General features: G+C 41.4%; 1 protein-coding gene across 4 annotated transcripts in view; it reads right to left on the bottom strand.

Annotated features, from left to right (window-relative positions):
• Window positions 1-21,910, bottom strand: part of LOC125883532 (uncharacterized) — a 36,748-nt gene extending 14,838 nt beyond the window's left edge. Inside the window, exons 1-19 of one of the 4 annotated variants that reach the window (XM_049567873.1) lie at window positions 21,813-21,910; window positions 17,371-19,625; window positions 13,729-13,790; window positions 13,117-13,155; window positions 11,419-11,568; window positions 10,799-11,217; window positions 9,516-9,688; window positions 9,030-9,164; window positions 8,720-8,818; window positions 8,569-8,606; window positions 8,189-8,241; window positions 7,494-7,619; window positions 7,368-7,402; window positions 5,569-5,736; window positions 4,331-4,459; window positions 2,721-2,759; window positions 970-1,101; window positions 741-873; window positions 554-652 (exon numbers count right to left, since the gene is read on the bottom strand). In XM_049567873.1, coding sequence (XP_049423830.1) covers window positions 554-652; window positions 741-873; window positions 970-1,101; window positions 2,721-2,759; window positions 4,331-4,459; window positions 5,569-5,736; window positions 7,368-7,402; window positions 7,494-7,619; window positions 8,189-8,241; window positions 8,569-8,606; window positions 8,720-8,818; window positions 9,030-9,164; window positions 9,516-9,688; window positions 10,799-11,217; window positions 11,419-11,568; window positions 13,117-13,155; window positions 13,729-13,790; window positions 17,371-19,329 — 3,988 coding nt within the window. In that variant the 5' untranslated portion in view covers window positions 19,330-19,625; window positions 21,813-21,910. The other 3 variants (XM_049567870.1, XM_049567869.1, XM_049567871.1) reach the window with 3 other exon arrangements.
• Between the last annotated feature and the right edge of the window lie 553 nt (window positions 21,911-22,463).

The following is a 22,463-nucleotide window of genomic DNA, read 5'->3' as shown; positions in this document are numbered from 1 at the left end:
CATCTTCGCGCAGTTTAGGCTACCGTACATTAATATATTAGTCTTACTGGCTTTTTGCTCGAGGGGCTTTTGTTGCAGTTGCTGTCGCATGGTTAAGTGTGGTTCTTGTTCTGCACCGCTCCTCTGAGCAGGGCGGTAAAACTCTGCTTCATAGCTGTAAGCAAAGCCAAGAGACTCACACTGAGCTAAAATGAGTGTACGAAACTTCGGTAAATAACATAAGTTAATAGTCTCATACTGACTTTTCTTTTATGACCTGTGGTGTTTCGTGGTGGGCGTCGCCCAGCCCCAGCTCTTACACACAGCAGCTCAGCAGAGTGGAGGAGAAAAAACAGTGGAACAGTGTGCATGGCAGTTTTGTGAATAAAACACCTGCGTGACAGCTGACGTAAAACAAAGGATCCGATCGACCTCTATACAGCTCATTAAAGCCGATCCCAGTCAGTTAAAGAAAAGCCTTGATCGGCTCTGATCCTGAACTTTGAGATCTGAATCAGATCGGGACATCCCTGTAGTTCACTCCAAAGAAATAATGTAAGAAAGTGTCTCTTACCTGGGATGACGAACCAAGAAAACCCAGTAGGGAACAGGTAGGGTTGAGTTTTCATCGTGACCCAAAATGGTCCATTGCTGCCCTGCGGAACGCCAGTTTCTGTTGGTGGGATAATAATTCAAATTACTTTTTTTAATATTAAATTATTCAATCAAACTGAAAAACAAAACCTAGAACTGAGACTTACGTAGTGATGCACAGTCTTTCAGTTCCTTCAGTGTATTCAGCCTGTGGACTTCATGGCCAGGGGCTTCCTTCAGGAGACTGTACCAGACTCCAAACCGATCAGCATCACGAATTGACTCAAATTCTATGAATACCTGGGACACACAAACACACACATACGTGACAGGTAAGACAATCAAGAAGTCTTTTTTAAGTTGTTTACTAAAGTGTTCGTATGTGTCTGTTTGTACCTTGTTGAGGAGAGGCATGTAGTTCTTGACAGGCTGACAAATGATTTGTGTCAAAGTTTCTCTGAGCTCCTTGGTCTCACTCCAGGAGATGTTCTTGATGAAGACTATTTTCGTTCCATCATCACGCACAGGCTGCATTGAGAACAGGAAGTGAACATCCAAACAAAAACTTTAACAGGAGAACACACAGAACTGCTCTGCATTGTTACAGTACATGACAATAAAAGGACGAAACAATATCTTAAATTGAGTTTCCTCTACATCCTCACTGTTGATAGTTTTAAGCCTTTGTCACGTTAAATATATATTTCGGTTAGACACATGCCGAAATAAAGATGAACTGTGACAAAAGCAGGCTATACTGGAAAATACAGCATTATACGGCCTTAACCTTGAGTGACCTGATATTCTAGTATATAGCCACAGTGTTCTCATTAAGCAGCTGTGTGGAGATCAAGTAAACGAGGTTGTCTTGAAGCTTATCAGCAAGGACGGCACTCTGTGTATCAAAGATGCAGCAGCAGACTATCTGCTTTGCTTGAGGAGTTGCAGTCGTTGATGTCACGTGACGACTATATTAAAGTGTTAATGTGAGAAGGAGACTGTTGAAGGTTGACTGTGTGGAAGTCTGAACTGAGGTGAACTGTAATTGAAGTAGTGGTGAAATGCATAAAGAGCCCATGCACTGCATAGGAAGATTAATGTCACCCTATCAATGTTTTCCAGCTGGTGGGACGGGATATACACTTTGCACAGGGAACAAATGTACCTTTATTACTTTGTTGCAGTACCTCACATAAGCATGTCCCAAATATACGATATACTCTTTTGCCCAGTTAGCTAGCCAATGTAGGCGTAGGAGCGCATTGTGGTTAGCTGCAGATGTCCAGAGGAAAGCTTTCGAAGGAAAAGAGGAGTATGGGATACTGTCATGAGTAATGCGCGGTCAGGTCACACTGACCCGATCATTAAACTTAATAAGGAATGTGAGCACATCACTGTCTGTACATCTTTTAGTGAGGAGAACATCAGATATGTCTGTCTGTAATGAGGTAACGGGATAGATCACTGCCAGGACTGTAAATGCAGGGTATAACAAGGTAGGCTAAAGGAAAGACAGACAGTTTCTCGGCCTATTTCAATGCTGCTGTGTGCAAATAAATCTCCTGTGAATTGAACTGCACTTTGCTTCTATTGAATTCTTAGAGTCTTTCTCAATCTCTTCAGTGTCCGTGAAGCCAAAACATCTTGACTGCCCCCTGGTGCCTGGCTGCAGTATAGGTCATAAAGCCCACCCCCTTCGTTTTGGCAGATGGGACACTGGCCAAACTAAAAACTCAAATTACACATCAGATTAATTTTTCCCCATGACTACTTCTGTCATTTTATGTAGTTATTATCACACTAATGCTTGTTCAAGTTTTGATTTTTCCTTATTAGTTTGGTATTAATTAGTTATTTGATGGTATAAAAAGTGAGTTTGACATTATGATTGGCAGCTGTGTGTGTCAGTCGATGTGCTTGTGATAGATGCTGCTCATGATTGGTTGGACAAATATTGGCAGGGACTGACGCCATGGAGATCGCTATTGCTCAGACTCTGGTTTTAAATGTCCTCACCAGTACCACCACATTTTGACTTTGTTTGTGCAGTGGGAGGAAGTAGAGAGAGAAGTATTCAGTCATTGATTTAAAAGCAGTTTATGAATCAAGAGGAATACAGTGTCTGTGTGTGTTTGTGTTTTACTTACAAAATGCATCAGCTTCATCAGTGACTTGTAAAACCCAAGCTAAAAAAGAAACATAAAAGTAAGCAATGTTAATACCAAATTTACTTTTCCACAGTACACCATACTCACATAGAGCCAATATACTCGATACTAAGGGTGCTTTCAGACCTCTTCAAGAAGGTCTCAGTCCGGTTGTTTTGGTGTACACCCAAATGCGATTGCTGTGCTGACACCTGCTCAAACGAACCGCACTTAGGGAGCAAACAAACTTGAGTTTGATTGTACTGAACCAAACAGGGCAGGTATGAAAGCACCCTTAGTGTGTCTTTGTAAACATATCACTGTAAAATTTTCACATGAAAAACCTTCATCTTTTTTTAAATAACTGCTTCAAAAGTCTTTGTACTACATACAAAATACATCAAAAACATCACATTTCCGTCTCTAATATCTATTTTCTATATTGCTGTGAAAATATCATTTGAACGTCAAAAAATACATTTTACAAGATTACACTGGACACATCATGAAAACATTATAATTCACCTTCGCCAAATGCTAATTTTACTGAATAGACCTTGAACGCATCATAATGTAATTCAATACAACCTCAGTGAGCTGTTAGTTCTGGCCACCAGCTGCTAAGAGCCAACGCTAACTTCTACCGATTTTAACACAGATTTGTTGTTGAAACAATAAGGCGCGTCCTTTGATACAACACCACTGAGTTTATAACGTCCTTTCATCCCATAGGCATCCCATAGGCATCGTGGAGAAGATCTCTGTCTGTCCCACGCCTTTTTTATAGTCCCCACACGACGAGACACCAGCAGTCGTCATTTAGGGCCATTAGTCGACTAGTCACCCACATGTTTACGATATTAATGTAATGATTAAATGATATATTTTGGTGGTTTGAGTTGAAGGTGTGAGAAAGAATAGTATCAGTAACATTGTTAACACTGTGCTACATTACAGAGAAATACAAAACCGTACTAATGAACCTTCATTAATATAGGCCTATATTTTATCTCCAAGTGCACGTCACACACTGAGCGAGCCGCCTGTTAATGACGCTGTGGGCTAATGGGCATGTAGCTACTTCCATGTTTCAGATGATACGTCATGTTTGTAGTCGACCAATGAAGATGAGTTTACATATCACCTTGGGTTCGTCCTTCACCTTCTCAAAATGATCCCACACTTTGGATTTCCTGCCCGACATGTTATTGACTAGCCTGTGGAATAACCGCAGGTACCAGCCCTGGAAATTAACCTGACTCATGTCTGACTGCTGAGCGTAGCCACTTCCTGTGTCTGTCCTTTCAAATTAAACTCCCACATGGTCCGGTCATATTTGATTTATTTTGACAAGATGCAGCTCCCAGTACTGTTTCACGCTTGACTAAGTGACCAGTGAAGTCCACCAGACTAATGACCTTCCTGGTCAACTAGCTTTTGGTTGACTGTTGGGGACCTTAGAGATCACAAAGCCCATCTGCCAAACAGTCATTGTATTCTTCTTGTGCCTGCTCATTAATTTAAGGTGAATATCGGCCGATACCAATCCTCAGCCAATCAGTGCATTCCTAAAAATCAGTCAATAAAAACAGTATTATGTACAAGCTTACCGGTATCATTGTGATGCCGCTGGCTACTGCGTGGCACTGGAGTTTTGACTTTTGAAAATTCATGCTGTTCCTGCTGAAGGCTTTCATTACGTAGGGCACATCCTCCACATTCGGCATCAAGACAAAGGCCTGAGATGACATTCAGAGACAAACATGTATTTCTTCTTTTATTTACTTGTTCCAAGCACTTTTTCAACAAAACGTCACATCATACGGGCACTAATATTGGCTGTATAGCAATAAGTATGCAAAAAAACTCAAACTCTGATCTGAAGGATGTTAAAATGCAAGTGTGATTTCACTAACTAACGAGTAACTACAATTACTGCCCCGCATTTGTATGTCTCTGCGCAACAGTCATATTTCTCTTACAGTTTACATCTATGTTTGTAAAAACATGGACACTTTACACATCTTCCCCCCAACAGCACAGAAGATCTACACAGTCAGCACGGTTTCAAGATGAACACCCAAGATTAGTGTCACCAAATTAGTATCTGACCAAATATCTTCTCTTCTGTACCTGAGATATGACATTTGATAATGGCCAGAGAAGTGTTTAATGCTGAATATTATGATGTCACAGTGAAGTTGACTGTTGACCTTTTGAATATGTAAGGTCATCACTTCATCCTTTAATTTTATTAGACATTTGTGTGAAATGTTGTCATAATTACGTATGAATTCTTGGGTTATGGCTGAAAAGGTGTTTTGTGAGGTCCACTAGATTCTTATTAGTTCATTTTTGAGTCCAAGTGAACATTTGCACCAAATTTGAAGAAATTCCCTCAAGGTGTTCTTGAGATATGGTGTTAACAAGAATGAAACAGACAAGGTCACAGTGACCTTGACCTTTAACCTATGACCACCAAAAGCTAATCCGTTTATCAGCTGAATCCAAGTCGATGTTTGTGCCAAACTTTAAGAATTTCGCTCAAGCTGTTCAAGATACCGCGTTCACAAAAATTAGATGGATGCAAGGTCACAGTGACCTTGACCTTTGAAACTTGACCATCAAAATCTAATCAGTTCATCCTTGAGTCCAACTGAATCTTTGTGCTAAATTTAAAGAAATTCCCTTGAGGTGTTCTTGAGATACCATGTTTACAACAATGGGAGGAATGAAAGGACTAGCCAATAACACAATGCTATCGCCGGTGCTGAGGCGTTAATATGTAAAAGTTGCTGAACTCAAATCAATAAACCAGGCTGATGCAGATTTATAGCCTGCTGCCTACCATGCGCGTCTGAGGAACAACATGGATGTTGCTATCTGTATACTGAAACCCCAAAGGCATGAGCAGTTTGGCGATGTCCTCCTCTGTGTAGCCACCATTGTTATAACTCGGCAAGTTGGTTATGAGCAACTGCTTCTGACGATGCTCCTTCTGCGAAAGTGACATAAACTGTAAGAAGGAGACAGAACAGAATATTGAGGGGCAGTTTTGGTTAAGGGTAGTTTGCAATTAAAGATTAAGAGAAATGCACAACAGCAACAGCAACACAACAGTTCGGCTGCCTGAACTTGTAAAAACCTGGTGATGTATTACCCCAGAAGCAAACTGGACCTGTCTATTATTTGAAAACTGGGACCCAGACCAAAGAGGGACTGAGGACAAACCTGGCCAGACACGGGAGACACTGCCTTGTTCTGCAACAATTTCATGGTTTAATGTTAAGTTTAGGGGTACTTTCACACCTGCCCTGTTTGCTTCAGTTCAATTGACCTCAAGTTCGTTTGCCCCCTAAGTGCGGTTCGTTTGGGCAGGTGTGAACACAGCAATCACACTCAGGTGCACACCAACGCAACCTGACCAAGACCTTCTTGAAGAGGTGGTCTCGGCTGGGTTACAAACAAACTCTGGTGCGGCTCGTTTGTGGTGACAACGTGTTTCGACCTTGATCTGAACCAACTGCAGTCACATGAGACATTGTTTGGGTTAAACATGAGCATGTTACAGTCCTGGAGGATTATTAATGTGCACCTCCTCCTGTACTGCCTTAATATGCACATTCAGCACATCCAATGCATCAAAACATTGTTTTCTAGTTGGAGCCGCGCCTCGTTTTCAAACTGTATGGTTTGACTAAAATGAACAATGACATTCTGACCAATCAGGAGCAGCTTTCTCATGCAAGGCATTTTATCTGGTCCGCTTGTAAACGCTGCCGTGAGAACGCGAACCAACTCTAGGCAATTATTCAACTTTGTAACAAACTGAGTCCCTGATTCGGACCAAAGCAAGACAACTCTAGGTCTGAAGGCACTCTAAGTTGTCAGAACAACTGACCATGCCTGGCTGTGAATCTTTAAAATTCACTTTATGTCCTCTTGACGGAAGACAAATGCGTCTAATTTAGAATCAGCTTTGCAGTTTTGTTGTATTTAGTGTAATAAGGTTAACTTCAATTGTTTTCCCTTCTGAATAGTAACATCTGCTTGTTGCCACAGATGTGCTTTGCAATCTGCTTGCAGTTGCTGTTGCACTACACATACACACACAGCACTTCCATGATGATCAGCACAGTCTGATCATGGTAGGTCTTCTCGGATCGACTTGGGTATTACACATAATCAACAGACCGAGGACCCATGGTAACATAACATTGACAAAATAAAAAACAGTGGATCCAAACCCGTATGGACCCCAGGTTGGGTCTTGGGTCCTATGGTTTGACTTGACCTGTGAAGACCTCCAGCACATTCAACATAGGACCCACCTTTACCATGTGTATAAACTGGGCTCAACCCAGATATCCGGGTCCTATCCATATTTTCATTACCCGGTTAAAGGAAACCAGCTTGGAGGGCTGCACCAATACTCATAGAATCTAAAGTTACGGTACGTAACTAATGTTCTATTTCGTATAGACTTTGTCCTTGGAGGTCATTGCCAGTGGATAACTAGATCATAACCAAACTGAAACATATGAACCTTTAAAGAACAAGAACCATCTCCGAGTTTGATTTATATATTGATAAGAAATACATGTGTAAAATAATGCAGTACTTCATACTTGATTTGAGGAAACCCACCTTTGGTGAGAAGCAGGTTTTCCACTTTAAGCACTCTGTGAAAGAGAAACCAAGCAAAATTACAAAAAATAAAATAAAGATGGTAAAACAAAGATCACATGCAAAACTTTTATTTGAATTTCTTACGTATTTTGGATTGCTGCAAGTGCATTTCTAACATCTCCCCGACAGTCTGAGGGGGAATGGCATTTTGTTTGGAGGCATCCGCGGCTGATGCTGCATTCGTTTGTGTCTTCACTGTCGTCACAGGATCTTCAAAAGATCAAATTTGATTTAGAAGAATATCAGTTTTTTGAAAGACCTTAATCTCTCCTTCCTCCTTTACATATATCTGTTGGATCTAGATTGATACCAATAAGTAAACTTTTATTACATGACCCAAATGAAACCTGAAACAATTTTTGAGATATCTTTTTAACTAAAACTAACAGGCAAGGCAAACTATAGAAGTAAGGTGTAAGATTAATAGAGGTATTTCTTTACTTGAAAATAAGGTTCTGTGAGATTGAACGTGTTGTTTTTTTTAATAATAAGCTTGCAGATAAGATGGATGAGCTGAATATAACCGTATACAAACACAATGTTACATGAATTCAAATCTGAGTATATTCATTGGCTTTTGTAGCCACTGTAACTAATGTTCTTAGGGCCCAGACTAATCAAACAGGCTCAGGTAGTCAGAAAGTATGGTGGGACAGACTAACACATAGTCGGTTTTGGTCTTTTCATGGGATTTGTTGGAAATAACAAACATATAGAATATTGCCAGCCTTATCCTTTAAACATTTTCAAGAAACACCACAGGCCATATTTTAACATACTCTCTGTCGTTGTAGTGGTTTGAGGTATGGAGACACTGGATGAGGCAGGTTCTCTGAGGGGAAAAAAAAAAAAAAAAAAAAAAGAGTAACAGGTCAAGCAGGAGAAAATGGAGAAATGGGAAATCAAGGTCAGTTTGAATGTTTTTATTTGCTTTCACGAAAAGATAGTGCTGTCCTTCACAGGTTGAATATCTGGGATGGCTTTTATTCCATCCCGTGCACACATTAACATATGCAGATTATTTTCCACCAGGTAAATTCCCAGAAAGTCACAATTTTTCCCACTGAGACACAAATTTAGGCAGCAGCCACACATTTGTCATAATATGTTGACAAAAACATCACCACTGTTAAAAAAAAGTGTGTGAAACATATCTTACTTCTGAGGAGGCTTCTTTTGCTCCTTAGAAACAGTCTCCTGTAAAACAAATTAAGATTTGCTATGTCAGATCAATTTGATAATTGACAGAGTATGTGAATGAATATTTTCATGTGCCAGGGACAGAAAAAGTAAGGCAAAAAGTATAATACCTGTTCTCTGACCACACTGATTGGCATTCCTTTCACTTCAATGCTCTTTAAACTCTTCAGTTTCTTTGCGTCTTCCTCTTTCTCGAAACACACGATTGCCTACATATGTACACACACACACAACAGCACATCTCTGCATTACTACATGCACAAGGACCATCTCTTTGAGGTCTTTCCAAGACTGGAGTTTGTTTTCTTTACTTACAAAGAAGAACATTAGTTTTTGTGCACTTGTTATATTACATTTCTAAGGCCAAAAGCTTAAGCTACAGTTAGGAAATGTGAGAAAACTTATTGTCTCTACACATACCTCCAGTTTAGACCGAAACAGTACAACTGACTTGGTTTTTCCAAAGTGCTCCACAGCAGCGACCACATCACCATGAGAGATATAACTATAAATCCCTTGTAGTTTGACCATGGTTGGAGGTGAAGATTTACCAGACTGAGCAAAGAGAGAAAAAAAGACACATTTAGAACAAATAGAGTGTTAGTCATCATGAACATCTTTTAAAATAGTGAGAAAGAGTGAAAAACATCTGTTATTTAAGTGTCCAATCTAGTCAATCTAGTCATCTGTCATTTCAGACATAATTTTTTTTGCTTTGTATGTAGCGATAAAATATAATTGTCTGTCAATGTCTTTGATCAAAGTGTTGTGTGGATAAGGTTTCAATCAAAAGAATGAGACAGAGACACAGTAGAAAGAAATTGTTTATCAGATGACAGATTATTGCCAATTTTACCTGTTATATTACACAAACACACCGACCTTATTCTTTGTAGAAGAACTTGCCTCACTCCTCTGCAGGCTGGACTTTGCTTTGGATGGCTTTGTAGTCACCTCCTTCTTTGATGCAGAGGAGGAGGATGAGGAAGATTTCATCTTGGCGAGCTCAGCCAGCAGGGCGGGTGCCAGAGTTTTAACCACAGACTCCAGGTCAGACTGGTCTGACAGAGACTGAACAGCTAGAAGGACAGAGACAAAAAGAGTGTCAGACAAAGTTGCAGACCTGCCGACCCTGGACAATTTTCTGAGGGACCAGTTTTGCAACCTACAAACGCACATCACTGTACTATTAAGACTTGTAGTACATTTTAAAGAAGAGTAGAATTACTGCCTCGCGGTTGTATGCCTCCGTGAGCCACTCAAGTCGCACTTACAGTTTACATACCTGTTTGTAAAAACATGGATGCTTCACACACACATCTTCCCCACCAGAGCACAGAAGATCTATACAATCAGCACAGTTTCAAGGTGGACACCCAAGATGAGCGTCACCAATTCAGGATCTGACCAAATGTCTCACCTTCTGTTCCTGAGATATTACGTTGAATAACGGCCAGACGTGTTTTTGCAAAACAGCATGAGGTCACAGTGAAGTTGATGGTTGACTTTTTGGATATAAAAAGGTCATCACTTCATCATTTTATCCTTTTAGATATTTCTGTGAAATTTTGTCATAATTACTTGAGTTATGGTCGAAAAGGTGTTTTGTGAGGTCACAGTGACCTTGGACCTTCGACCACCAAGTTCTAATCATTTCATTGTTGAGTCCAGACGGACGTTTGTGCCAAATTTGAAGAAATTCCCTCTCAGTGTTTGTGAGACATCATGTTCATGAGAACGAGACGGATGCAAGGTCACAGTGACCTTGACCTTTGACCACCAAAATCTAATCAGTTCATTGTTGAGTCTAAGTAGACGTTTGTGCCAAATCTGAAAAAATTCCCTCAAGATGTTCTTGATATATCACGTTTGCAAGAATGGGATGTACAGACCTACGGATGGACAAACCAAAAACATAATATGTCCAGCCATGGCTATTGGCGGTGCAGAGGCATCAAAATATTACTACTATTCGTACGTTTTACTCCATTACACTTACTTCACAGCCATAGTTAGGTACTTCTCAGATCAATGTTTTATATTTAAAAAAAAAAACGAAAATCTTTCTAAAATAAATATTATATGTATAAAACCACAAGTAATAATGCATTGTTGGCATTCACTTGTACATAGTACTTTAATAGACGCAGGTTCGTTTAAATCCTTGATATGTTTGCAATTTCTCAAACCTGATGTTTCCAGTAGTTTCTTAGCCAGGCTCTCTGCACTGCTCGACTTCTTTTGCTGAGGGGATCGTCTCTCATCACTACTCTTTGATGGCGATCGCTTCCCATCACTGCTCCTTGCTGGCGATTGTCTCTCGTTACTCCTCCTTCGGGAGGATCGTCTCTGAGCACTTCTACTTGATGAAGATTGTCTTTCATCACTACTCCTTGATGCAGATCGTTTCTCATCACTCCGTCTTGGGGATCGTCTCTTGTCGCTCCTTCTCCTTCGTGGGGATCTTCTGTGATCACTTCGCCTTGGTGGTGATCGTCTACTGTCTCTCCTCCTCGGTGATGATCGCCTCTCAGGGCTCTTTGAATGTGACCGATAGCGAGAGGAAGTAGGGTGGTCATACCACTTGGAACGAGATCGAGACCGAGACCTGGTGAAAGTACAGGTGAAATCTAATGATAATCTAAAAAAAAGTTAAATTTTTCACAACAAATCTCAATTTCTCTAGGGATGACTGACAAATTTTGATGTTTAAATGCTGATGTTTTAAATGTCTGCAGGAACACATTTGGTAATTTCAAACAATAGTGTTGAGAATCTCATCTGTGTTATTGTTCCTTTTGTCACAGACCTGCGAGTGTATCTGGAGCTGTGTGGCGAACATGACCGGCTACTGCTTCTCTCCCTTCTACCCTTTGAGCCATGACGGCAACGAGGGCTGGCTGAGCGGGAACGGGACCGACTTCCATGCCTGGCTTTCTGGTCATCTTTAACTGCAGCACTAAAGAAAGCAGTGGATGAGAAAAGTATGATTAATGTGAGGAAAGGTAATTTTACCCAAATCAGCAAGGTACTGGTTCACAACGGATACTCCTTTTGCACCAAATTTGCTCTGGTTCTTGAACTGGTTCCCTTAAGGATTCCAGGTATCTTGGTGCTATCTAGCAAACCAGCTCATGGTTCCACCAGTTTTGAGCGCAACCATTGTAATCAAGGATGTAATCAATGGGAGGGTGTTGCACAATGCACAACAGAGGTCAAGAGTGGCAAAGTCATGTATTACACTGATTATCTTCAAACGTTTGTTCTATTATTACAGATATTTGTTTTTTACTATAAAACATGCATGGGCGGACCAACTATTTTTTGACACTAGTGCTAACTTTTCTTCCAGACAATTTCTCACTTTACTTCTCCATTGCTGTCTTCTCCATCCTGTCTTTCCAACCTGTAGAATATGACACCCCCAGTGATGTTCTCACAGTTTGCACTTCAGGTAAAGAAAAACCTGCTATTTTTTGGTTCCAGCTGAGAACCGACTTTTCAGGTTCTGAAACAGTTTATTTTTGGTCGAAATGCGTTGAACAGTCCAAAATTAGGCTCTAGAACTGGTTCCATGTTGGTGGAAAAGACGCACGAGTGTGATGGCAATAAGTTTGAACACTGGCAGATTTTGACAGCTTTTACATTTTAACATTTGTAATAAAATTACACAACCAGGGTATGAAATTAACAAAATATTTTGGGGGCAGTTCTGACCCCCACGGTCTAAAAAAATGGGGGCATTTTCAAAATGGTCGGGGGCCATCAAAAAATTGTAATTATGTTCTAACAATAAGCACATGAAAAGCAAAATCAACTAAGATAGTGTCTTCATTCTTCAGTAGAAACCACTATAAATGAAATAAATAATGGGTTTTATAAAGTTATGGTTGCAAAATATCACTCAGATTTCCTATAATTCAACCAGTTTACATATGATGATTTAACCATTAATCTACTGATAACAGTACTAATGTTTCACCACATCAGATCACCCAAGAAATGGTTAATTTATACTTATGATACAGCAAAGCCCCCTCCCCTTCTCTGTCAGATTACTCTCACGTAATCAGTGCAATCTCATTGATTATGTCTGGAAAATGAGTTGTAAACATGACAGTGAATTAATTTAATGAAAATAAAATTATACTTTAATGTCAGATTGTAATACTGTTAAAAATGTAAATACATATAGTTGTTTCGAAAACTTGGGGGCAATTTTGGCCCCCGGAACATGGCTTTTGGGGGCATTCTTGGATAAATTGCGGGCCAAATGGCCCGTGGCCCATGCTAATTTCTGACACTGTACACAACAGTAACACGCTTTCTTTTGTCAAAATTGAGGACACAACCATCTTCATTGGACTTGTCTGTCCATAACCTGGTAGTTCTTTGCCATTCCATGATGTGGTCATGCAGCATGACCAGTTAAAACGTGTAGTGTGAGTTGACATAACATAAGACATCAATAAAATCTTGCAGTGTCTGCCCAGTTAATGAAATTTACCTGGGCTTGTGTGTTATCTCACCATCCCACTCCGGGTATCTGTGACAACAAAACAAAACAAAAACATATTCAAACACACCAATTTAATCAGTAAAAAAAGGCATCATTTGAGTACAAAAGTCAAAGGTTTCTGGTAGTCTTACAGCAACTGTATTTGGATAATGTCTCTAACGTCAAAGGGTATAGAGGATTTGTAAGAGCTGAGTGTATTTATATACCTGTTAAAGGAGGTACCTTGACAAACCTATAATGAACCCTGATAGAAGTTCCATTAGCCCCCCAATAATATGGTCCCAAGATACATGTTTTAACTACTGCAGGAAATTAAGGTAGTACATTTAATGGCCTTTAGCAATAAGCTATACAGGCAGTGCCACCATGCTGCCAAGGTAACACCAGAAGTACAAGTTCATGAGGGACAAACAATCCTGAGGAAGAGGTTATAGTAAGTTTTCAAACTCCTTTGCTGTCCGGTGTTTCCTACACAGTATTTTGCCACTTCCCTGGTGGGTATTCCCCAACAATGTTCAGACAAAAGGCAGCAATTAATAATAAATAACTCAAATAAACAAGGTCTCTATGGGAAGAAGGGAAAAGGAAAAAAAGACTGACCGTGTGCGGAGGAGTTTGCAATTCTCGAGGTGAGGGCTGCTGTTCTGGTGCGAGATCCAATGCTAGTAGTCAGAACAACAAACACAGCATTTAGACAGGCCTCATTATCATTACAACTGTTATCAGCTTCAATATCTCAACTGTCATTTTTGTGATTATCTGACAACAGATTTTTTATTCAACAGTATAGCACCGTTAAAGAAACAGTTCCTTGGATCTAGCCTTGAGCCCAAGTGACAGACACACTGGCCAAAAACGAGAAGCGTTTAAATCGTGGCATCCGTATAAGCCAAAAAGTAGTAAAAAAAAAACAAAACAAGAAGGTCTCTGCCTTTTGCCGAGGTCCCTAATAAATGTGAAAACATTTATGGGCAAAAATTATTCAGGACATTAAACATGTGGTACAGTGGTGCAGTAGTTAGCACTGTAGTCTCACAGCAAGAGGGTTCCGGATTTGAACCCGCCTGCTGACCGGGGCTCTTTTCTGTGATGTCTGCATGTTCTCCCCGCATCAGCATGGGTTTTCTCCGGGTTCTTCATCTTCCTCCCACAGGCCAAAGATATGTAAATTAAGTTAATTGGTGATTCTTAATTGCCTGTAGGAGCAATGTAATAATATATGTCTAGTGATAGTGTGGTGGCTCGTCCAGGGCATACCCCGCCTCTCTCCCTATGTCAGCCAGGATAGGTTCCAGCCCCCCGCAACCCTTAACAGGATAAGTGGTTACAGATAATGAGCGGATAAATGAAAATAAAATGCTATACTTAGAGCTGACTTTTGTCAACTTAAGTTTTAGGGCAACAATTTTTAATCATGAAATATAACAATTACAGGAGTGCCAGTTACAAACAACCAAAATAAAGATTTCTTCGTGGGGTCTTGATGTGATGTCTCTGGATCTTCAGTCATCTGTGGTATCAGAAAGCTTCCATAGTTTGTTGAGGGTCATCTTGGCAGAGGTCACCATCAGGTATGGATCAGGACAAAAACACGCCATCTGCGACATCTGGAGTAGGCAGGAAGGTGTGGAAACTGGGGATAGGAGGAGGCTGGCATGCTTTTTTTTTTTTTTGTTTGTTTTTTAATGAGACAAAATATGAAATGTGGTGTCCCAAAGAAAAACAATGAAGAAAAGTCTTGCTGATTGTGTGGTAGGTGAAGTATGATGGTGGTGACTTTGGGTTTATGATATTTATAGTGGTAACTAGAGTTCCTTTTGGGGCCGCAAAAACACTTTTTTAAAAGAGGGAGCTTGGTTCCATGATAGTCATAAAACTAATACCCAACAGTACATGTGAAATGCCATAAAGTACCAAAATGCATTATTCACAGCTCAAATAGTAAGAATAAGATACAAATTACAAACTGCATCTCATCGTTTTGTATCAAATTCTGCTGTAAATCTAGCAATGACCATTACATACCAATGACTTTGATTTTCATGCGTCTAAACGACACAGTAATCATGTTGACACTGAAATATCAAATGATCTTACAGCAAATTAGTTTCAGCAAAAGTTGGCGGTGCAGGCTACCTTATATGCATGTTTGTGATCTGCCAGTAAACAGAGTAGAAGTAGTCAAGGTTGAAACAAACTATGAGGCTGTACACATGCCACGTTGGCACCCTCAAATTCACTGTTTTCAATGTAGCCGTGTGACCAGCACGCTCAAAGGCCAGAGCGGTGCTGTCGTGGCATGGATGCGCTCCTGAGTGCCTGTTTTTTGGCTGCGACCCAAGATAAACTGATTTAAACGTTTAGAATGCAGCAGCATGCACTGCATGTCGTGACAAGGAACAACCAATCACAGCCGATAGATATCTTTCCCTTCCTCCATAAATATCAGTGTGTGGTACACATGAAAAGGTTGATCATTTTGGTGCAGGGGCTGTCAGAGCTTTTCATGGACAATATGCCCACACACATAAGCAGTGCCTGGAAGATGATCAGCTCTGCACTCAGGATTTGAGGTAAATAGACTATGATACAGGGACTCTTAAGGTTGCTTTGCAACCTTAGACGCAACCTGCCGCTAGGGCTTAACGATTTTAGGAAAAGATCTAACTGCAATTTTTCTGGCAGATATTGTGATTTCGATTTGATTCGCGATATTTCTTCAAATCAAGCTTCAGTGCAATATTCACCATGTATAGTAACAGATTTAATACATGACAGAAAACTACATCATACCATCGAAACATTAACTGCTATTTACTCTAATGCAAGGATGAATTGCGGAGTGGAGCGGTCTAGTGTGCGGAGGAGGTTTTGAAATCTGTCTCTGGTGACCGTGTTAACAGACACCATGTCTTTGGCAATGTAGTGTGTTATGGCAGTCGTTATCTTCTGGTGTCTTCGGCTGTTCTTTTCTTACAGAGTTACACTAGAAAACAACGCTGTAATTGTAGTCTGTTTGCTTCAATGGGCTTGAGCATCACTTTCACTCGACTTTTCACCGGACTTTTTGGTCAGGCACTCGTCATGTAAATGTCTGTGGTGATTTTTCAAGTGCTGGTATAAGTTGGTTGTGTTGCTGCTGGATTTTGCAACTTTTGCTCGACAGGCTTTGCACAGTACCCGTTTCTGGTCCATGTCTGCAGTCTCAAACCCGAAATACTACCGGGTAAAATAAGACCGACGTACTGCTTTTCTTTGGAATGAAATCCCCTAACTCTGCTTTTGGTTCTGCTGACGCCATTTCATAACACATTTTTTAGAGACACCAGTTTGTTGTTACTGAGTGTGTATGCCGTCGCCTGGACAATGGCTGCTTCTGATTGGTGAGTGTGGCGTACACGAGGAGCAGGCTAATACTGATTGGTTAGCGTGACAGGGCATGACGGCAGAATGGTAGGGGGACGGCATGTATGTGTAAAACAGTTGACACAACAGATCCTGGGTCAGTCAGGAGTGCTGCAAAAAAAATGCAGCTTTTGCGATAATATAATCGCATTGTCTGAAAACGCAGTTTCGATCAGAAAACGATAAATCGTTTAGCCCTACTTACCGCCACGCTCATAAAAGCTGGCTCAAAAAAGGCACAAAAGTAGCGACCAGCGCCCGACCTCGCGTTTTCCAGGCAGTTAAAAGACGCGACATGTGTATGGCCCCTAAGTCACCTTGGCCATCTAACCCCTCTACTAGAGAATTATGGAGAGAGATCTTCAGGAATTTGTTTCAGTTGGGCAAGTTGTAAATGTTGTCTCATGTCAACTAGCATTAGCCATGTTTAATGCTATGTGGAGATGATGACAAATTGATGCAATGATTCTGTAAGCTATTTTGTTGCGTTGCCTCTTAGAGAGGTGCTCTAGAGTTAATTTTACGTTTAACTTTTTACTTTGTAGTACATCCAAATCAGTTAACATTAGAAAAATCTCTCCCAAAGTTTACAGTCCAACCCTGTTTCTTACTAGGATTTCACAGTAATTACCTACTTATTCAAATTCATGAAATATCTAACATGAATCCTCTCAAATATGCTTTAATGTATCACCATTACACTTCTTTCAAAATCATTCCCTTCCGTACTTACCCTCTAAGTAAAAATGTAACAATTTAAAACTGGTGTTTTACACTCAAAAACAACAACCCACAGTTTCCCAAGGGAGAGAGGACAGAGTGCAGACTTCCACTCACCTTCATATGAGTACATTCTCTGTTACACAAAGAACAGGTATGTGGAAAGATTCTCGGCGTGGTCGCTGCATAGTCATGCATCATGGCCGCTGTTGGCAGAACCTTGGAGGCTACCACCTGTGCCAGATGCTGCCTGTTGGAAGGTGGCTGCGTTGGAGGAATACGGTTCATCAGGCTCATGAATGGCTGAGACAGAGCTGGAGGAATGACCATGGGATGAAGACCACCAGGAATAAACACCGGTTGTTGCACGGCATCTGTGATGTTTGGGGTGTGAGAGGCAGGTGGAACAGATTTTGCAGCAGAAATAACTGGAGGCCACACAGCTTGTCCCGCCTGCGATACTGGCTGCTTCTGTGTCTGTATCTTTGATTGCTGAATCTGCTGCACTGCCTTCTGCTGCTTTTTCATCTGCTCAGCAACTGCTGACCCTTGTCCTCGAGTTTTACTCTGATCCTTAGTACCTTTGCTGTTATTACTGTCAAAGAGCACAAGGCCAGGTTGGCTGGGATGCCCGACAAGAAACGGAATAGAGGATAGTTGGGTTTTTGATGTTGACTGACGATCAGCCTCTGGTTCTTTTAAAGGAGCGGGTTTGGGGACTTCAGACTTGAGAACTCTGATGTCTTTGTCTTTCTTTGGCAGGGAGAAAGAGCTGAGGATTGTTTGGGAAGTCTGGTTTGGTTGGCTCTGCAATCTTTTGGTCTGATCATTGCTTGGTGGAGCCACAGAGCTCAGTATTGAACTGTATAAAGAGCTGAGACTGGAAACAGAACTCGCCAGGTCACGCAAAGAACCAAAGGCACTGCTTTTCACCTCTGTTGTATGTTTTTGCAGTGCTTCCCGAGTGTGTCTGCTACTATCGTTATTGTCCATCAGCAACACACTTCCACTCCCACCACTGTTAGCTCCGCTGCTACTGGTCCTTCCAATCTCATCCTCAGCCCCGACTGTATACATGGCAGTATGCCCATAGTCAATCACTTTACTTGGTTGGGGAAAAGCTGACGACATTACCTTGTGATGCATCTCTGCCCCTCCAGAACTACTCAAACTGTGACTTTCAATTCCACTCACACTTCTGGTGGGTTGGGGTTCAGGTTTTGACTGAACTGCAGCTGTAGCTCTTTTTGCCTTCTCCGTGCGGATTTGCCGCAAGATGAACGGCAGGTTAGCAGGAGTGATCTGGTCTTCAGGAAAGGAGATGAGATGTTCCAAGTCTTCTTTTCCAAGTCCAAAGTGCAGAAGGATGTTCGAAGCTGATTCAGAGGTGTACTTGGGTCGACTTGACTCTGCGGGCGCAGCAGGTTTGTCTGGCACTGGACAGTCAAAATCACCTAACCCTGGAATGGACTGCATATCATGTTTTCTTTCACTGAAGACATTCAACCTACCATCACCACCACTAGCATAATTGGATGAAGCAGATGATGAATAAAATTCAGAGGGGTCATCAGCAGTGGGCCTTTTGTAGTTTGATGGCCACTCCGAAGAGCTACGGCCACTTTCAAAGTCCGACTGTCTATGTCCTAGAGAGGAAGAGGTTGAGGACATTGAGTAGGCGGTCATCCCTGTGCCTGAGGAGGGGAACTCATTCCTTTGAGTGCTGGTAAAGCGAGCTCCCTGGTCTATGGGCTGATGCATCTGTTTGCCAAGAAGCCTCACCTCCTCTCTGGCTCTGCTAATATGCATGTCTACAGACCTCTCTAGGTTCTCGTCTATTGTGGCTCTTCTCTGTTCAGGCCTGTAGTTCACTGACTGAGGCAGCAGCAATGGGAACATCCCCCTGGAGCTGGTGGGAGTCGCAGAAGCTCCAGAAGAGCTGATGCTGGACTCAGGTCCAAAGTTAGAAGACGCCCTCCGAGGGTCCCTCTCTACCTGTGTAGTGGAGAGTCCATACTGTCCCTGGGTGGAACTTTGATTCCCAGAGGCATAGGGGTTATACAGGGGATGGGACATGGTGTTTGCAATCTTCTGAAAGTTAAAGAGATTGATCGCTTAAGCAATTGGGATGGGGACTGTTGTGGGTATGTTGGGAGCAGGTGTGTTGGCGTTGGCTGTGAAGTTGGCCTGGTTGCCAACAGCGAGTGTTGTTTATGTGCGTCAGTACCGGCCGGGCTTCCAGTTGGGCTGGCTGCAAGGTGGGAGCCTGCAGACCAATCAGGAGCAAGCCCCCTGAGAGCCCTCCATGTAGGGGACTCGTTAGGGGCCCTGGAGTAGGAGAAGAGGCACAACGCTCCGATAGCAATGCAAAGCTGGAAAATTAAAAAAACAAAGAGAGGGGGTTATTGAATGGGAGTGGGCTTCAGCTTCTTAGAGGGGTAAAATCCATCATCTGGAAGGTCTTGTCTTGAGTTGGCCACTTTGGTGCTGGTGGGCACACAGTCATTTCGTCTTCCAGGTCTTCACTAGCAAGAAATAACAGAAGTGGTAAAGGTAACAAAGCAAAGATAAAAAGAGAAAACAAGGTCACTACTGTTATGAGGAAACATACAGAACAGGGACAAACCCATTTATTTCCTTTCCATGCTCATCTCTGGTGGAAACAATTCAGATTGGCACCACCAACAGACAAAGCACATTGTAAAAGGTAACATCACACAGCTGCAATTTACAACACATTCATTTATTTGTAGTGGCCCACACTGACAACAACATCTGCCACCACAGATTCATTTTCTATTTTTGGAACTGGACGGTTCATTAGCAATGCAACTGGAACATACCATTTGGTTATTCATTGCACCATATTCTTGGAGCGCAGAGAAAGCTAGGTTAGGACAGAGAAGCAGGACGTCAAGTGCAGTGAAAGCAAAACTTAACCGTTCATTGCGCTGGGTCTAAAAGTTTGCCTTCAGTCGCTTCTGCAGCAGCTGCTCCTCTCATCCATTGATCTGATCAGCTGTAGGGCTACAACTAATGATTTCCATTGTCAACTAATCTGTCGATTATTTCTTCAATTAGTCGACTAATCATTTTATCGAAAAAATGTGTTAAAATGTTGAAAAATGTCGGTCTGTCTTTCCCAAACCCTAAATTATGTCATCTAATGTCTTGTTTCGTACTCACGCCAAAAGGGTTTTAGTTCACCGTCATGGGAGAGTGAGTAAAGCTGCCAATATCTGAACGTAAGAAGCTGCAATAAGAGTATTTTGGGGTACTTTTATATGAAAAATGACTCAAACTGAATAGTCGACTAATAAAATAGTCACCGATGATTTTAATTGTCGATTAGTCATGGATTAGTCGACTAATTGTTGCAGCCCTAATCAGCTGTGAATGGACTGACTGAACAACTGTCCACCCCAAGTCTCAAACTCCATAAATGAACTAAAAATTAACTAATTAATAATTACACCTGCATTGCCTTGAGACCCGTAAAACCTCCAAATTTGGAGAGGGGACACAGAATGAACCAAATGAACACACACAAGAAAAAAAAACAACAAAACAGAAAATGTTTACTGATCCATGATATTCCTTGCCCCCATGATACCTTGCGTGAATTATGGGTGACACTTTCGACGTTGAACCAAAACTGGCGATTTCCGATGGTAACAGTTTGTTCACAGTATTCTTCTTTCCAAGAGCAATTGGGAAATTAAATGTGGAACACACCTGTTATAGCTCAAACAGGATTATGTGATCATACCTCTGCCATCTCTGGCAGACATCTCAAAGCATTGTTTGTTTTTTTTCTTTTCAACCGAGCACGCTAGCACTTAGCTCGCCTTGCTCTACTAAACTATTGTTAACTTTAACATGGTCTGAGCTAGCTTAAGGTAAAGTGAATAAATGTGATGTTTCCCAGCGAATCTGCCGCTTGTCTGCGTGGACAATGCAGTTTACATGGTTTTTTTTTTTTAACTTCTGATTTATTAAAAACTGTTCTGAGTGACGCATGAAGCTGCATTTAGCTGCAGACTTCAGTAATAGTAATATAAAGTAGGAGTAAAAGAAATAACTGGCATTCATTTAATGATAATGAGGACGTCCCCTCATTTAAGAAATGTGATTTACAGTGGTTAGCTAAAAGTGTCAGTCATAACTTGACCACGTGACCAGAAGTGAGTAGAAGAATGGTTCAAGCACATACGTAGCAAGGCAGCGTCAAGTTAGCAGCACTATTTCCTTGTTGGTCTGATTCAAAGCAGCATACAGAAGCCCAAATATTCCTACAGGAGACAACAGAGCTTATATAAAGGGAAATATATTTATCTCTCTGTGACCATTCGTTTACCGGTCTTACATGAGGCTAAAACAGTCTGGCGTGCTGCTGCTGCTGCTGCTAGCAACCGTTAGCACCAACGGTAGCCTCCAGGCCGGCCCGGTTACAAACAAACACCAAACACGGTTTTCCGGTGACCAAACACCGACAGCAGCGACTGTGCGCACGCAATGTTTCGCTACGTGATTTCATAGCGACGCTTTGTGTTGCATACCTTCCGTTAGTTGAGTATTTCTCGTATCTTTGATGCGTTCAAACTCGTCCTCAGGTTGTTGGCAGGCAGGAAGTCCCCGATGAAGTTCTACTTGAAAGCGTTAGGACTTCCGCTTTTGGTGCCGAGCCTTCAGAATAAAAGCCCGACCGTTGAAGACAATTTGAGGTTACGATCTGTCATCGTCAGATTCAGCGATAAATCTTTTGAATTAATACTCAACTAATCGTGTGCTTAGTTTTCGGGTCGCAGGGCACTTTTTGCTTTTAACATCCAGTTGCAATTCCGGAAATCAATGTACTACAATAACAAATCGGTTGCACAAATTCATATATTTCAAACGTTACCCAGTAGTCTATACATTGTATTGTACATAAGGCACATATTTATATTTTATACACTTGATAAACTACGGAAGCGTATTGCATTCACTTGACAAATAAAAAAGCCCCGTTTTTCTGAGTAATTTTTTCTGTTTTTCAGAGTAATTTATTTATTTTCTGTTTTTCTCTGTATTTTATTTTCTGTTTTTCTCAGTATTTTTTTCTGTTTTTCTCAGTAATATTTTCTGTTTTCCTGAAGGAGGAGACGATATACTTCAAAATCTCACAAGAACTTCCCACCTGGCACCTGCAATTGACCCCTGCATCCATG

This window comes from Epinephelus fuscoguttatus, linkage group LG23, assembly GCF_011397635.1.
Source record: "Epinephelus fuscoguttatus linkage group LG23, E.fuscoguttatus.final_Chr_v1".
In the NCBI taxonomy this organism is placed as follows: Eukaryota; Metazoa; Chordata; class Actinopteri; order Perciformes; family Serranidae; genus Epinephelus; species Epinephelus fuscoguttatus.
The sequence above is the reverse complement of the archived record's forward strand: the minus strand, read 5'-3'. Positions and strand labels throughout refer to the sequence as shown.